This window comes from Macaca fascicularis, chromosome 14, assembly GCF_037993035.2.
Source record: "Macaca fascicularis isolate 582-1 chromosome 14, T2T-MFA8v1.1".
NCBI classification, from domain to species: domain Eukaryota; kingdom Metazoa; phylum Chordata; class Mammalia; order Primates; family Cercopithecidae; genus Macaca; species Macaca fascicularis.
Genome location: NC_088388.1, coordinates 11790870 through 11807871, shown reverse-complemented (window position 1 = coordinate 11807871; position 17002 = coordinate 11790870). Strand labels below are relative to the sequence as shown.

General features: G+C 46.0%; 1 protein-coding gene and 1 long non-coding RNA gene across 2 annotated transcripts; one reads left to right on the top strand and one right to left on the bottom strand.

Moving 5' to 3' along the window:
* Positions 1-1226: 1226 nt before the first annotated feature.
* Positions 1227-4365, top strand: LOC123568648 (secretoglobin family 1D member 2-like). Its single transcript, XM_045370712.2, has 3 exons — positions 1227-1350; positions 2639-2826; positions 4225-4365. The coding sequence occupies exons 1-3, from the start codon at positions 1296-1298 to the stop codon at positions 4252-4254; spliced, it is 273 nt and encodes a 90-aa protein (XP_045226647.1). The 5' UTR covers positions 1227-1295; the 3' UTR covers positions 4255-4365.
* An 8329-nt stretch (positions 4366-12694) lies between these two features.
* On the bottom strand, positions 12695-15104 carry LOC102135334 (uncharacterized). Its single transcript, XR_010581230.1, has 2 exons — positions 14940-15104; positions 12695-12919 (listed from the first exon to the last, which is right to left on the bottom strand). It is a non-coding gene; the product is annotated as an uncharacterized lncRNA (long non-coding RNA).
* Positions 15105-17002: the final 1898 nt, after the last annotated feature.

Genomic DNA, 17002 nt, shown 5'->3' with positions numbered 1-17002 from the left:
GAAGTGCCTCATCTCTCCCACTCATTCTACTTTCCACAGAGGAAAGTGCAAGCAAGCTCCACTGAATTTGGCCCATCCTGTTCTCCAGTCACAAACCCTTCTTTATTATACCATGTTCATCTGTCTGTTTCAGGTTCACCAGGCTACCTGATGATCTTCACAAGACACTTTGTTTATACTGTGTCAACTTCTGTCATGCTGTTGTCTGGGCTCCTTCCACACTTTTTTTTTTTTTTTTTTTTGGAAACAAATTATTTATTTATTTATTTATTTATTTTATTTTATTATTATTTTTTTTTGAGACAGAGTCTTGCTCTGTTGCCCAGGCTGGAGTGCAGTGGCATGATCTTGACTCACTGCAACCTCCACCTCTCAAGCGATTCTCCTGCCTCAGCCTCCCAAGTAGCTGGGACTACAAGCGCCCACCACCATGCCCGGCTAATTGGGAAAAAGTTGGGATATTTATTCATCAGACCAGCCCTAAGATAAGATGTAAGTGGCTACACATCACAGAAAGCTTGCTCTTAATAGGTAGAAAATGTGAATCTTGGTCATATTTATAACTGCACCCATAAACAAGACTCAGTCTGGGAGTAAGGCAGGATAGAGAACAGGTGCGGTGGTTGCTTTTCCCCCAGGAAATCCTCCAAAGGTAGGACGTATTCAACTCAGTTTTAGGTACCTATGCAGTGAACATGGTGATGATGGAAGGGGCTCAGGGAAAAAATAGGTCTTGTTTAGACTTGCTCAACGTGCAACTGAAACAAGCCTGGCTGGTTGTCAGACATGCAGGGGGATCAAAGCAGGGTTTCCTTATGTCCCTGCTCTCCCATAACCAGAACACAGCCTTCCAGCTTCCTGTGCCTGCTGAAGTCAGAATCCACCTAGGCTTCTGCACTGATACAAAGAAAAAATAATAATTAGCAAAAGCTCAGGAGGAAACTGAGAATCCCGGGAATATTTCCAGAGATCTCGGGACACCCACCTGGAGCACAGAGCTGAGTTTTGGGTGGTTCTCAGCTCTGCTGCCCACACGTGGGCTGCTCTCCTGAGCTCCGCCCAACTCGGGATGGAGGGAGGCGTGGGGACATGACACTGATGGATGGCAGCAGCCCTGGCTAGGAGGGTTGAGCTGACAGCCAGGCCTGGTGACCTATCAGGTGCCCCCATGGGCACGACCAGCCAGACTCCCTAGATACAAATAGCCCTGGGCTCCACGGCTTCACAGGCTTCTGGGATCGAGTCCAAATTTCTCATCGTTTGTGAAAGCTGAGCTCACAGCAGAATAAGCCACCATGAGGCTGTCGGTGTGTCTCCTACTGGTCACACTGGCCCTTTGCTGCTACCAGGGTGAGTACATCAGTCATGAGTCCAGCACCAGCCTCTGGGACGCACCCTCCTCCGAGGCAAGGCCATTCATTTGGGCTGGAGTAGGAGTCTTCACTAAACCAAAACACCAGACCTTTTTCTGTGCTTGTTGAATGAGCCTCTCAGAAAGCTCAGGGCTATTTCTTCTCCCCAGCACCTAGGAAGTTTTATAAAATATAAATGCAGGAAAATGTTAGGAATTCTTCTGCCCGAGCTTCGCTCCTGGATGAGATCTGTGTCAGAGGACGTAATGTGAGGTCTGGGGTGAATCTGGGCTTTGCCACTTCCCAGCCATTTGACCTTTGGCACAATGCTCACCCTCCCTGACCAGCCTCCTCCAATCACTGGTGGTTAGAGCTTCTGCCAGGAGTGGCTATGGGAATGGAGTAAGATTAAGGCTGTCAAAAGTCTAGCTGTGGGCCAGGCATCATGGCTCACACCTATATTTTAACACTAGGTATGAGCCATGTAATTTTAACACTTCAGGAAGCCGAGGCGGGCGGATCGCTTGAGCTCAGAAGTTTAAGACCAGGCAACATGGGGATACCCAGTATTTACAATAAATAGATAAATAAATAAATAGCCCACAAAACAAATTAGCTGGTCATGGTGGCATTCACCTGTAGTTTCAGCTACTTGGGGGCCTGAGGTGGGAGGATCGCTTGAGCCCAGGAGGCTGAGGTTGCACTGAGCCGAGATTGTGCCACTGCATTCCATCCTGAGAAAGTGATACTCTGTCTCAGAAAAAAAAAAAAAAAAGGCTGAGTGCGGTGGCTCACACCTGTAATCCCAGCGCTTTGGGAGGCCGAGGCGGGTGGATCACCTGAGGTCAGGAGTTCGAGACCAGCCTGACCAACATGGAGGAACCCCATCTTTACTAAAAATACAAAATTAGCCAGGCGTGGTGGCGCATGCCTGTAATCCCAGCTACTCAGGAGGCTGAGGCAAGGGAATCGCTTGAACCTGGGAGGTGGAGGTTGCGGTGAGCCAAGATCATGCCATTGCACTCTGGCCTGGGCAACAAGACCGAAACTCTATCTCAAAAAAAAGAAAAATATATAAATAAAAGAGAGTCTAGCTGTAGGTATGAACCTCTTCCCTTTGTTTGTGTGACCTTGAGGAAATCACACTGAGGTCTGGCAGTGTCATCAGCACAATAACGGTGTGGAAACACGGATCCCAGGGGGTGATGTCTGGTAGCCATTAGGCAGCCATGAAAAAAAAATCGACTTTTTCTAACATAAAGAGTATTTTTATTCTTGTGTTGCAGCCAACGCTGTGGTCTGCCCAGCTCTTTTTTCTGAGATCTCAGGCTTCTCATTCATTAATGAACCTGTGTTCAAGTTAAAACTTGCCAAATATGATGCACCTCCAGAAGCTGTAGCAGCCATTTTGGAAGTGAAGAAATGCACAGATCAGATATCGCTTGAGAAACATCTTTTAATTGAAAAAGTCCAGGTAACTTCTTTCTTTTCTTTTTTTTGACTCACTGCAAACTCCGCCTCCCAGGTGCAAGTGATTCTTGTGCCTCAGCCTCCCAAGTAGCTGGGATTACAGGCACCTGCCACCATGCCTGGCTAATTTTTGTATTTTTAGTAGAGATGGGGTTTCATCATGTTGGCCAGGCTGGTTTCAAACTCCTGACCTCAGGTGATCCACCCACCGCGGTCAATTTCTTTCTTTTTTCATGTCGAGGCTTCTTGTCAGCAGCACAGTGTGAAGTGAGGTCAGCTTGCTGCTCTGTGGGGGACACAGGTGGTGGGGCACCTGCCTTGCTGGTCACTGCTTGAGAGAGTCACTCAGGGCCACAGGGTGGGTGCTTCCATTTCGCCTGCAGAACTCAGCTCAGCTGCGCACAGCCTCCTGCATGTTCCCCCTCCTCAGGTCACCTGCCTGGATGCCGTGTCCCCAGAGTGTGCTGAGGACATGGGGAGTGAGCCTGGGCCCAAGCAGGGATGGGGAAGGGCTAAACATGACTACCTCTCAACCTAGGGACTTTCCTGAGGCCAAGCGGCCCTCACACAGTCACTGTGGAATGTACTGGGGGGTGTGGGAGCCTTGAACAGGGAGAGGAAGGCAGGGAGGGACCCAAAGCCAGGCCTCCTACAGAGGCAGCGCTGGAGGGCTGGGCTTCTCTGCAGCTTCTGCAGAGCCAGGAAGGAGCTCCCCCCAGCTCCTCAGACTCCACGCTCCCCTCCTCACCCACGATGCTCTCCTGACCACGGCCAGTGGGCCAAGACCCTCGCTACTCCACCTCCTGCAGTGCCATGGAAGCGGGATGCTCTCACTCTGTCTTTCTCAAGAAATCAGAGGTTTTCCAGGGGCCTCTCAGCCTGGCTGCCTCTGGGCTGCTGTCCTGAGGTTTAGCTACAAATGCTCGTGGAAGGTGCAGGCTCAGGACTGAGAGGTGCTTGGGCCCTGAGGCAGAATTCCCGCATGGGGAGGCTGGAGTCTCCTGGAAGCCAAGCTTTCCAGAAGCCTTCTCAGCCCTGACCAGCCTCTCAGTCCTGGGTCCCTCATTGTAGGAAACAGGAGACTCCAAGTCCTGGGATAGCCCAGACAATAACCTCTGGCTGCTCTGTCCACCCCTTCTTTCCCCGCCATGAGGACCCGGGGCCTCACACTTGGGTCCCCCCAGGGCTATTGGCCTGGCAAGGAAAGGCTGCTCCCTCACCAGCATGCGTGCTGTGAAGCCCCCAGGTCTAGGCTCTGGTTTCCCACGCACACTAGGTTCCTGCCTCTGCCCTTCCAATTGTCTTTGGGAGCAGAATTCCATCGGCCACTTGGATGTTAAGATGTTGTCTCCAGGAGCTGCATGACCAACCTCACCTTCCTTTCTTTCCTTTTCTATTTCAGGAAAAAATAGCAGAGAAATGTGATCGCTGAGATGTAAAAACTTTTTAATGCTAGTTTCCACTATCTTTCAATGATACTCTGATCGTCACTGCAGAATGTAAAGGTTTCAACGTCTTTCTCTAATAAATCACTTGCCCTGCACGTCTCCACTGGTCTTGTTATGATCCTGCAGTCTTAGGCCTTGAGTCAAGGGTGGCTTTTATAGGGGAACGGCCTTTTGCTGTGGGTGATAATCAGCTCCAGAGAACTAGGTCCTGTTACCAATGGGGCCGGAGTCCAGGCATCCCAGAGGGAAATATTTGGTAGGAATCGTCCTGCATTCCTTAGACATTCCCTATCCTGTGGCCCTAAATGAAAACCATGTTAACAAGGACACAGGAATTACAGCGTTTCTGATGGCCTTGTACTGAGGGAACCCCCAGCCTGCCTGGGTGTCCAGGCCTGGAGTTCCCACCCAGCAGTGGCCCTAGTGTGATGTCCTTTAGGACCGAAGGTCAGCCTGCTTGGTGCCACCTCTGCACTATGGTTTCTCTGCCCCGTCATGTTTATTTCCTAATTTATCACAATTTGAGGGCATCTCCAGGTTTCGACATGGAGTTCACATGTTTTCACTCCCCACACTCAGAGCACTCCTCAGTGTCTGCACCCTCACCAGCACCTGAGGCAAATTCTCTCTCCAGCTCTCCCAAGAGCTCCAGAGACCAGCACCCCCTGCCAACTGGACAGCTCCAAGCGTGCACTCTACAGTCCTTCCAGGAGCAGGATGTGAAACTGAGCACGGCGTCCTCCCACAGCCTGCTCTCCCTTCCATGAGCCCATCCAGGGTAATGCACCCACCCAGCAAGTCTCCTAACCAGGACACAGGGAGACCCAACATGTTCTTGTCTTGGTGTCCTGTGGCTGCTGGAACAAACCTCTGCAAGCTTAGTGGCTTAAAACAACTGATTTTCTGACACCTCTGGGGATCAGAAGCCCAACATTAGTATCATTGCTGGGAGGCTAGGGGACAGCAGGACTCGGCTCCCTCTGGGGGCTTTCAGGGAGAGATCACTAAGGGCTGCTAATGGCTTCTGGGCTGCTGACTGTCCTGGTCCTGTGGCCACATCACTGCAACCTCTTTCTCCATGATAATTTTTTTTCTATTGTTATTTCCATGTCAAATCCTTTTCTGCCTTTTAATTACAAAGTACAGAGGTTGGGTTTAGGGACCACCAGATTATTTAGAATAATGTCCCTGTCTCATCATCTTTAACTTAATCACGTATGCAAAGTGATTTTTTTGTCATGTAATGGAACAGTCACAGATTTCAGGGATTAGGATGTAGATGTTTTTTGGGGGGAACATGAATCAGCCAAAAACATCTCCCCTTCCTACTGCCTTCTAGCCGTGCACTACGTTTTATTCCCTCCATGGCTACAGCATTACCTCTGCAAATCTCTTTTTTCCTATCATGTAGTGACCATCACAGTCTGGTCTGTGTCCTTCACAACTTAGACTGAAATCTCCTAAATTGTCTCCTAGCCTCTGAAGCCCTCCTGCAATATATTCTCCTTATCCACGCCAAAGTGAACCTCCTAAAATTAAAAGGTGATTCTGTCTTCTTTTCCACAAGTGTACATGACCTGAGGGCTCTTTGTTCTCAAGGATTTTAAGTAAGGGAACTTATTTTTACCCTAAACCTACCTTCATATGATAATGTTTATACACTTGGAACAATAGTAGATGAGTTATTATTAATTGAACATTTCTTGTAAAATAAATATATATTTTAAAAATCACACCAGAAAATAGGTGCACTTAAAAACAGAACCTAAGTTTGTGAAACCCATTACCAGTTCAGTCTACACACTGTGCATGGCAAACCAGGACTCATGGAGCTCTTGCAACACTGGGAGAAAACCACAGAGGAACACTTACGGGAGGAGCAAGTCCACACCCTTGCATTGCACACAGGGGCTTCCAACACCTGTTTTTGCCAGCCCCTGCCCTCTCATCTCCCTTTTCTCCCCAGGTACTCTGTAATCAGTCACAGTTGTTTATATTTCATTTCTTACTTATCACATAACTCATATCCTTCCACCAGGGCTAATGTATTTTCCTTTGCCTCTGTAGCCTTCCCTGCCTGAGACATCTGGCAACCCCATCTATAGAATTCACTTCGCTTACCTCTTCCTCTGCAAAGCCCTCTCAAATACCCATGCCTTACATTAAATCCTCATACACACATGCATTCACATGCATAGACATCCCTTTTATCATTAGTGTGCCTTTCTGTGTTATAGGATGCATATCACAGTATTGTTGTAAGAACACACTAAATTAATTAATACTCAGGAAAATCTTAGCACCCTGCAAACTGGAGCAACCATTACTATAATGCTTACAATGAATAAAAGTTTCTATGTATTGAGCATCTTGATATGCATTTTGCTGGAAGGCTTCCAAGTTCTGTCTGACTTAGACCTCACTAGTGCCCAGGAAGATCTGAGGTTATTCCCACTAAAGAATACAAGAATGACAAATGTTCTGCCTTGGGGTCCTCAAATGTGTCTCTGTTTTAGAATCCACTGGGAAGCTGTCAAAAGCAAGTGATGCCCTGGCCCCATGCGGATCTATCCCTGTGCAGGTAGAGTCCTTGCAGTCCCCATCCCCACACCTCACACCTCCCGCTCCTATACGCATGGGCATCCAGTGACCTGGGGAGGCAGTGGCTGAGACAGGAGTCCCCCATGATACTCACAAGACTCCCAGTATCACCAGGAAACACGGACACAAGGAGGGGAATGTCACACACCGGGGTCTGTTGGGGATGGGAGTCTAGGGGAGGGATAGCTTTAGGAGAAATACCTAATGTAGATGACAGTTTGATGGGTGTAGCAAACCACCATGGCACGTGTATACCTATGTAACAAACCTGCACATACTGCACGTGTATCCCAGAACTTAAAGTGTAATAAAAAATAAAAATAAAATAAACAAAATAAAACCTAGATAATAGGTTGATAGGTGCAGCAAACCACCATGGCACATGTATACCTAAGTAACAAACCTGCAGGTTCTGCACATGTATCCCAGAACTTAAAGTAAAATAAAATAAAATAAATTTTATAAAAAGAAAATATTCAGAAAAAAATGAAAAAAAATTAAGTAGGAATGCAGTAGGCTTCCTATCTATTTCATTTCTGGGACCACCATGATTAATTAGTCAATGCCAGAGCTCTACACAAGTCACACTATTCTGATTGCTACTTTGCCTCTGTTGTCAAATATGGTAGCTATGCCCACCTTGCCTTTGATGGTTGAGTGCCACCACTTGGCTGCTGCCACCTCGGATCCAATTGCTCCCATAGTATTTAAATTTTGTAGTTGAGTGACTGGAGTTCCCACTGTTAGATCTGACATAAAGAGAAGAACTATTACAGGGCTCTTCAAAAATGCAGGTGCTGCCCTCACAAATCTATTTCTTAAGGCATTGGTCAGGGGAATATCTTCTGGACCCTTCCAGCTGGGATGAGTAGGTCTAAAGTGACTAATCCACTCCACCATGCCAATCTCCCTAAGCCTTTAGATCCCCTCCACTACATTAAACCAAGGGAGATTAGGCATTTCCAGCTTGCTCACAGTGGCCCATCTTTCAATCCACATTTCATCTAACCAAGCATGTAAACTATTAGAACCCTTTTTAATTCCCCAGGCTGCAACATTAAATGCAGAATCCCTACTTAGTGGGCCCAAATCAATAAATTCAGCCTGATCCAACTCTATGTTCCTTCCACCATTATCCCACACCCTTAATAGCCATTCCCATGCCTGTTCTCAAGATTTCTATTTACATAAATTAGAGAACCCAAACAGTTCTTTTTGTGTGTAGTGCACCTCCCCGTAGGTCACACTCTCAACCTCAACTCCAGGGGCCCTCCAGGACTTTAGTCTAGTTACAGGTCCAGAAGTAAACAGGGGTGTTGGGTGTGATTCCTGAGGAGAATCGCCATTATTTTGCCTGGCAACTGCCTCAGGGGAGGCCATCACTGCTGCCTCAGGCAGCACAGGGTTTATCTCCTCAGACAAATGTGGAAAGGCTGATGGCAGTATGGGTCTGGGAGGGAAGGCTGTCATTACTGGGGATAGAGAAGCTGTTCCTTCTGGCAAAAAAAAAGCTTCCTCAGAGTTTACAAACTCAATGTCCTTAGCTTCATCAGGGTCCTCCTCCACACATTTTTATTCCAAGTTACAGGGTCTCATCCTGTTCCAATCAATGCCCTCATATTAACAGTAGACATCTGGCGAAACTGTGCATGCACCTTTCATTGCAGGTCAGCCACTTGCGTGATAAGAGCTTGTGTCTGTCCTTCCACAATTTCAACTCTTTCTCTACAGGAGATAAGACTCTCACTCAGGGCAATCTTAGCAGATTTGAGGCTCAGTATCTGCTTCTGAAGCCAGGAGACAGAATCCCTGAGTTCATCATTTTCTTTCATCTCTTTGTCCACTGAATTTAGGAGTAACCAACCAGCTTTATGTTCCTTGTTCTCCACATATGGTCAAAGGTATTATATATAGAGTCACTAAACTCCTTGCCTCTTACGAGCAGTGAATCAGGAGTGTCAAATGCATTTATTTTGTATAACTCTCTTAACAGTTTACACCAAAGACCATCAGTGTTCTCCATACTATTAGAAGTACAGTCCTTAGTATTTTGGGGTCAAATCATATTAAGCAGCTAACTCCAGAAACCCCTAAAACCACGAAAGAACTTCATCCTTAATATTCTGTTCCTCTAGAAACACTCCTGGTACCAAAATCTGTATTAGGGTTCTCTAGAGAGTAAAACCTAATAGGATATATATATGAGTTTGTTATTACATATTATATACAATACAAAATATAATATATTTATATGAGTTTATTAAGTATTAACTTATTGCAGGGTCCTGCAATAGGCTGTCTGCTGTCTGCAAGCTTGAGGAGCAAGGAGAGCCAGTCCGAGTCTCAAAACTGAAGACTCTGGAGTCTGGCGTTTGAGAGCAGGAAGCGTCCAGCATGGGAGAAAGATGTAGGCTGGGAGGCTAGGCCAGTCTCTTCTTTTCAAGTTTTTCTGCCTACTTTATATTCGCTGGCAGCTGATTCGATGGTGTCCCAATTAAGAGTGGGTCTGCCCTTCCCAGTTCACTGACTCAAACGTCAATCTCCTTTGGCAACACCCTCACAGACACGCCCATGACCAATACTTTGTATCCTTCAATCCAATCAAGTTGACAGTATTAACCGTCACACCCTCGTTCTCAATTTTTACCTCCTTGCTTCCACATAAGAAATCCCAGAGAGAGAATTGCCCTAGCAGTGACCCGGGCCAGGTCCTCACACCTCCTCTTGTCCATCCCCACAGTGTATAAAGTGTGCTCACCCTCCTATGAGGTACCTGTATGTCTTTGTAAGTTGGCCCCACATGTAAACTACACACATGAGAACAGCAAACCACAACCACATTGAAGGACCAAATGAAAAGGTGGGTATTTGAGTCCTTTGCCAAAACAGGTGCCATTTAGGAGATAAAATAAATAGATTTTCTCCATCTTTTTCTGGAGAGGAAAGCAGTTACCCTGCGACATCCACAATAGGTTGAATGCAGTGTTGTATGAATTCTGGAAGAGCTTCGTGGAGAAGCAGAATGAATAATCTCAGGATACATGAGATAGAGCAGGAAACTGATGGGCTGATCCTCACTGTGGGTTTCTAGAGACAGTTTACTGAACTTGGTACTTTACTCAGTAGAAAGACCTTTCTTCCTATAAAGTGCATTGCAATGACGTGGATAATAAAACCTTTTGTACTATTTGTCATTGGCCCCCATTAATCCCATTAGTTCTGATACTTTATGCACACCGAGCCATACGCAGCATCTTCCCTGAACAGTCTCTGGCTGTAGGTCAGCCGCCCTTTGGTACTAAGGCATAAACTTGTAGAAATTTTTCCTATTCCAGGATGATTTAATACCTGGTTATTGCCTGTTAAGCCTCCTGTGGTTATTCTTAGATGTATTTATTGAGCTAATTAAGCCTCATTTATTACATTGTAGGCAACACATTTTCCAGCTATTAACTCTTCAATAGGTCAGATAAATGGCCTCCAACTGGCTGAAAAGACTAAGACTCTAGATTATCATCATGGGAAGCCAGATAAGGCTTATTTTTCCTTAGGTCCAGATTTACTTTTTCCTAAGTATCCCCCTATTGCTAAAATGGAGGCCTCCGTATTTCCCATCCCACAACGTCATGGCAGCTGGCTCCTTGCGAATCTCCAGTGGAAGGTATTGCTGGGAGATTGGAAGCTGGGGCGAGGCAGGAGTCATGTCTCTCTCCTTCTGACATGGCCTCTTGCAGTAATTGTGGCAGCAGAGCCTGCAGAACCCAGCAGCCCAGCAAGGCTATGTGCAGTGTGAGGGCTTTTCTGCTTCGGTGGATCAGTTCCCGAAAGAGCAGTGGTTGTCAGTCACCCAGGATGGTTCCTCTAAGCAATCTGGAGTCTCATCTGGTTCCCAGTCTAGCCACTTGGAGTCCCTTGCCTATAGTAGACCAGGATTTTGGGGGCAACAGTGATGGGTTTCTCAGGGCTCTTCAAGAAGTTCTGGGTGTGGGTTACCTTATGCCTGAAAGATCTGAGGTATAGTTTGTCACCACCCGCAAGTTTGCTTAAGGCCCTTCTCTGGGAATGGCACACAGAGAAGCCAAGAAGAATCTGAACAGCAAGCCTTGCTGGATTTTCCCACTCCGTCTATTCACGTGAGATTACTCCCTTTTTGTCCAATCACATTTCTACACGGCTGTTACTGTGCATTAAATCTAAGCTTTAAAATAAACAGTTTTCCCTTGGTTCTTTGTGACTTCATTTCTGAAGCTTTCCATGTCAGGTAAAACTGATTAAATGTACTCGTTATGCTTTAAAAACACAAAAACCAAAGGGGAAATAAAAACCTCTTGTCAAGAATGTTCTTTTTGTCGGCAATTTCAGAAGCTCTTGTGTCTGTCACCTACCATGCACAGGGTCCCCTTTCCACTGCATGGGTCTGGCATGCAGTGCAAACCTGGTTTGCCATGTGGCATGAGTATCCTGGAGTGGCCCCTTCCCTTACAGCCTGTTGCCTCTCAAGAATGCATATGGCCCCCTCACCAAACGGGCCAGGCCCTTCTCTATACAGATTTATATTTTCTGCTACCATGTGCCCATCTTCTAGTTCTTAGCTCTGAATCTCTTTTCCCTTCTCCTCTCTTTCAGGACCTTAAACCAAAGAGGGTGGCCTGTGGTTTTTGGAAGTTATTGGGCGTAAGGCTTCATTGTGACTTCTGCAGGTCACTGGTATTTTATTGCCTTCATAGGCCATTTATCTACCAAAAAAAAAAAAATTAAACTTTGTATTTTACAACTGCATTGGTAAAATAGAGTCTATATTCCTGGCTAGATTCATTGATATATATTCTTCACAGTTATATTCAATTTAGGAAATGATTCTTTAAAATTATTTCATTTTTATGGCCCCTTACAGATATTGTGAGCCTGGATCCCTGCACCTGCCCTCCCTGAGAAAAGAGTCAGTCCTAGTGGAGCTGAATTGTCCTGAGAAATAGATAGGATCTTCTTGGGTGAGTGGACGGCCCCAGAAAGAAGAGGGACAGGCTGAAGCAAGAGCAGAAGAGGTGGCAATAGCCTCCCCCTGGTGACAGGAATGCTGGGGACAGGACATGAAGGAGACCCCAGGTTTCATTTAAACATCCCCTGCTGTTCTGGGTCCCTGCAGGCACACTCACTCCCCTTAACCCTCATGGCCTTTGCAGCTCACTGTGGGACAGGGGAGGATGGACCCCATTCCTGCTGCAGAGACAGGACTCAGGGAAACTCAATAATTTAAGGAGGGTGCTATGAAACTCAGTAATTATATTTTTATATGTCTAAAATAATATAATATTATAAAAGATATATTAATGCAACATTTAAAGAAATTGAATCCTCAGATCCAACATCCATAATGAACAAAAATCAAAATTTAGAAGCCAGACACCATCCACCCTGCTTTGTAGGTCTCCCTCCCTGGCTGGCTCTTGTCTGGACCCTGCACACCTTAGGGAGGCCCAGAGACAGTGCAGAGGAGCCTGGCATGGCCAGCAGGGCTCACCACACAGAAGAGGACTGGAATGAAAGCAGGGCCTCTGAGCAGGACCCCACCTCGGAACCTAGAGCCCCAGGACCCCAGAGAGAGTCACGTGGGGAGGTGGTGGAATGGAGGTAGGAAACAGTCTTCAGAGAGAGGCCCAATGCTTGGGCAAGAGGCTTTGAGAAAGCAAGTGCTTCACAGAAGCCTCAGTCCCTCGCCCGACACTTGCAAGGTCTGTCTATGGCCTGTCTGTGTTTGCCTCCCTCAGGCAGCCTGATTATGAGGCCTGGAAAGCCTCCCTTTCCTGACACAATAAAAGGAACTTTATGATTTGCAGTTAGTTTACTGAAATGAGAATGAATTTGAGGTTTCAACAGTTTCCTTGCAGTTTCCACAAAAAAGGTCCAAAGGAGAAAGAAAATAAGAAAAATTGCAGTTTCCAGCGGTAGGCAGTAGCTTTCTGGCCATCTTCTGTCTTGTCGTGTCTGAGCCAAAGGTCTTGTATAAAGTTAGAAGAGCTTACACCAAAAGCTGTTGTATACCGTATGCTGGGAAACAAAAGCAAACAGACAACTTAGATTTGTAAATCACTCTTAGAAAGTGAAGTATTAAAATACAGAAACTTTTCCTCATGTCGTTTTCCTGCATTTGTCCACGAACATCTAACACTCAGAAAAATTTGCACTGGAAGCAAAACAAGAATTCTCTTTTCATTTATTTTGTCATCCAGGAGACACCTTTATATTTTGTTTGTTTGTTTTTTGTTGTTGGTTTTTTGTTTGTTTGTTTGTTTAAGACAAAGTTTTCCTCTGCTTCCAAGGCTGGAGTGCAGTGGCACGAGATCGGCTCACTGCAACCTCTGCCTCCAGGTTCAAGCCATTCTCCTGCCTCAGCCTCCCAAGTAGCTGAGATTACAGGTGCCTGCCACCATGCCCAGATAATTTTTGTATTTTTAGTAGAGATGGGTTTTCACCATATTGGCCAGGCTGGTCTTCAACTCCTGACCTCAGGTGATCCACCCACCTCAGCCTCCCGGAGTGCTGGGATTACAGCCATGAGGCACTGCACAAAGCCCAGGAGACACTTACTCTTACAGGGTCAGGGTTTTAGGATCTTTTCCCTGCCAGGATCCCCTTAATATTCTTCTCCAAAAATCCTATTCCTTGAAATAGTTTATCCAATAAATATGTGACATGCACTATTTGATAAAGACCTGCCAGTTTAAACTGATTCTGAGACCGCTCTTTCAACATAGAATTATTAAAACCTCAGCTCAAATATAGGAATGTGATAGTTTGGAGTTGCTGTGTGGCCTTATAAGTGGGAAATATTGTAACAGTCTGAGGCTCCACCACTACCTTGATACAGATTTAAAAATATTGGAGGTAGGTAATGATTAGTCTACTCCAGATTTTTAAAGAAGAAATTATTCTACAAAAGTTTGGTAGATCTTTAAATTTTCTACCATAAAATGTTTCAAATGGAATTTTGAAATATTACACAAAAGTTAAAAATAGAATCTGAGGGTAGCATGTTTTTTTAAATAGGCAGAAATCCTTGTTGTTATAACCACTGAGTTTTATTTTAAAGAATTCTGGCACTCATGCTGTTTCGCATCCATGACCTGCACTTCCCGTTTCCTGAGGTGCTTAATTAAATGGTGCGTGATTCCCAGTCATGTATGCTAGCAAATCTGGGCATGAGTTTTAAATTCTTTATATTAGAATCTGTAGAATTTGCACAAAAGGTATTTTCTGGACTGTGTAAAATAATTTTGAGAACATTTTTATTATTTATTATTGTGAAAGGGAAAAATTGCATTGTTGGTTGCTCCTAGTAATGAGTGGTTCTTTGAGAATCAGATCCTTCCTCTTCATAGAAAATGTCCAGCCTCGCCAACATGGAGAAACTCCATCTCTACCAAAAAATACAAAACTTGCCCGGTGTGGTGGCGGGCACCTGTAATTCCAGCTCCTCAGGAGACTGAGGTGGGAGAATCCCTTGAAGTTGGGAGGCGGAGGTTGCAGTGAGCCGAGATGGAACCACTGTACTCCAGCCTAGGTGACCCAGAGTGAGACCCTGTCTCACAAAGATTAAAGAAAGAAGGAATATGTGTGTGTGTGTGCGCGTGTGTGTGTATGTCCCTGTTAGTCTGTCTATGTTTCTTTTTGTGTGTCTATGTGCATGCGTCTGTGTGATTCCATGTACGTGTGCATCTGTGTCTCTGATTCTATATGTGTGTGTCTGTGTGTTTCTATGTGTGTGTGTCTGTGTGTGTGTGTGTGTTTCTATGTGTGTGAGAGAGAGAGAGAATGGACTGGGGAGCTGATGATTTGTTCTGCCTTTTCCGGAGCTTACTTTTTTTTTTTTTTTCCTTTTCCATTTATCACTCCCTGAAGACTCTCAAAGTGAAGTGTCAAAGCACCCTAAGGAAAAAATTAAATTAAATGATGTATAAACAAAGCTTGTTCACCAGGTGCTTAACACTCCTCATGGCACATTTAGAGCCTGTTTGTTTCTGGACAGTGATTTTAAAGGGCACATGAGAAAAAAAATGAAATTAATTACCATCATTAAATCAAAATTCTGCAGAGTTTCGTTTGACTGGTTGAGGAAACACTGTTTGAATTCACCTACAGCATTTTTAGCAGCTTCACTGTCTGTGAACTCTTGTACATATTGCTGGAATTCTGTTACAGACACTTCAGGATCGAGGGTCTTTGCAACCACATCCTCCAGCAGTTGGCAGCCAGAACCTGAGAAAAAGGCACCAGAACATGGGCCATCCCCAGAGGGATGAACTCATTTTGGGGATGAGCTGTGAGGCTGGTCATCTTCTTACCCCCCAGGAGAGCCCAAGTTTCAGAAAGATTATGGTGCAGGGTGCCAAGTTCTCAATTCTAGGAGCATAAACTCGGTCTGTGCAAATTCTCCCAACCTCTGTAGCTCAGGTCAGCCCAACCCTGTGCATCTTTGGTGAAGAGGGCCCTTGGGAAATGAGGTGCTCTGACTGGGGACACACACTAAACACTGCTTGAGCTTCTTTGGTTCAGAATCACACAATGCCTCCCTTTTATCATTCCCAGGATCAAGTAGGGGTTCAATGATTTCAGATGAATGGGTCTAGGATATTGCCCATTAGTTCCGTTAACTCTACTGCAATAAATAGGAGCCTGAAACAGAACTTCTTGCTCATGATAGAATCTGAGGTGGCCACCACTTTGGGTGAGTGGAAAGTGCTCAGGACTCAGATTCTTGTGAGCTTCTTGCTGTTTTCTATTTAGTTGACTGTGTGCTTGTCAGCTATTAACCCATTTGCACCTACTTTGGCAACAAATGAGGCAGAGTGTGCAGGGTAAGCTTTGGGAATTGCACAAGGCAAGCCACTGGGGGGACCTATCAGTACTGATTCCAGCCGTCTGGGCTTTTTTCTCCCACTGGACCTTCAGTGCTGGAAGAAGACTTCAGGGGGTGTGAATTCTCCTCCCCAGTCTGCCTTGAGCCTGAAGGAACTGGGATGGAAAGGGCATCCCAGAAAGACTCGGATAAACTCTGAGAACACAGAGTGAGGCCCACAGAATGCAAGATGCTGGATTACACTCCGCAGCCTGCGACTTCTGTTTTAAGAGGTTTGCTGTTCCTTTCCACATTCAAGGACACCCATGATTGTTCCATTGATTGAGGGCGCATATGTCATGGGGCCTTCATTCATGTCTCTCTCTTGCAACACTGAAATAGCTAATTCCAATATTCAATCTTGAGACTCATCCTGGTTTCTATGGTCACTGTGGTCACGGTGGGACGCTGAGTGCCGTGACACACAGCGTGCGGCTCCAATGCAGGGGACAGCTCGCGAAGGCACTGCCTGCTTGACTGTCAGGAACTAAAGGAAATCCTAAGGCCTGTCACACCCAGACCCTTTGTACTGAAGCTGACCTATGCTGGGAGCTGGGGTCTGGGAGTTCTTTCACAGAGGCCCAGGTGACAACCCCTAACTTTGAGGCAGCCGTCTCTGTCCGGAACTCACCTGCATAGCAGAGCAGTGGGAGGGCCGCCAGCATGAGGACCATCAACAGCTTCATGGCGAGGCAGCTGCTGTCGGTGTTCAGTCGTGTGTGGCAGGGATCAAGGAAGCTGCTGTGGAGGTGAGCGCCCAGCCCTGCTCTATTTATTCCCCAGGGAGACACCTTAGTCCCTTCCAGGAATGAAGCAATGTGTCAACCTGGCGTGGGACCAGGGCACAATAGTGTATACCAACCCAGCCAGCCTGTGCTCTGTTTGTAGAAACCAAGAAGGCAGTGATTTTTGGACCCCTGACAATTTGGGGACTGCAATAATGACATATGGCTCCAGGTAAATTGGACATGACAGTGTTTTCCAAAATAGAAAGCAAAGCCCAGCAGTGTGACCTTGTGCTCTCATCACTGTTGTGATTATAATTGTGTCTTCTCTATTCCTTCCTGCCTTGCGCTTCCTGCCACCTTAACTCTTTCTTCTTCTGCTTCTCTTCACCTTCTTTTCTTCTCCTCCTATTCTTCAAGGTGCAGACACTTTCGTATCCTGTATGTCTGTCTGTCCTGGAACTATTATAGTTGGAGTAGGTGCAATACCTGCATCTCTCCCTGGGAAGT

Coding starts and splice junctions, on each gene's coding strand:
- LOC123568648 (XM_045370712.2), top strand. CDS start 1,296: ATGAGGCTGTCGGTGTGTCTCCTACTGGTCACACTGGCCCTTTGCTGC. Junction 1,351..2,638: donor GGCCCTTTGCTGCTACCAGG/GTGAGTACATCA, acceptor CTTGTGTTGCAG/CCAACGCTGTGGTCTGCCCA. Junction 2,827..4,224: donor TTTTAATTGAAAAAGTCCAG/GTAACTTCTTTC, acceptor TTTCTATTTCAG/GAAAAAATAGCAGAGAAATG.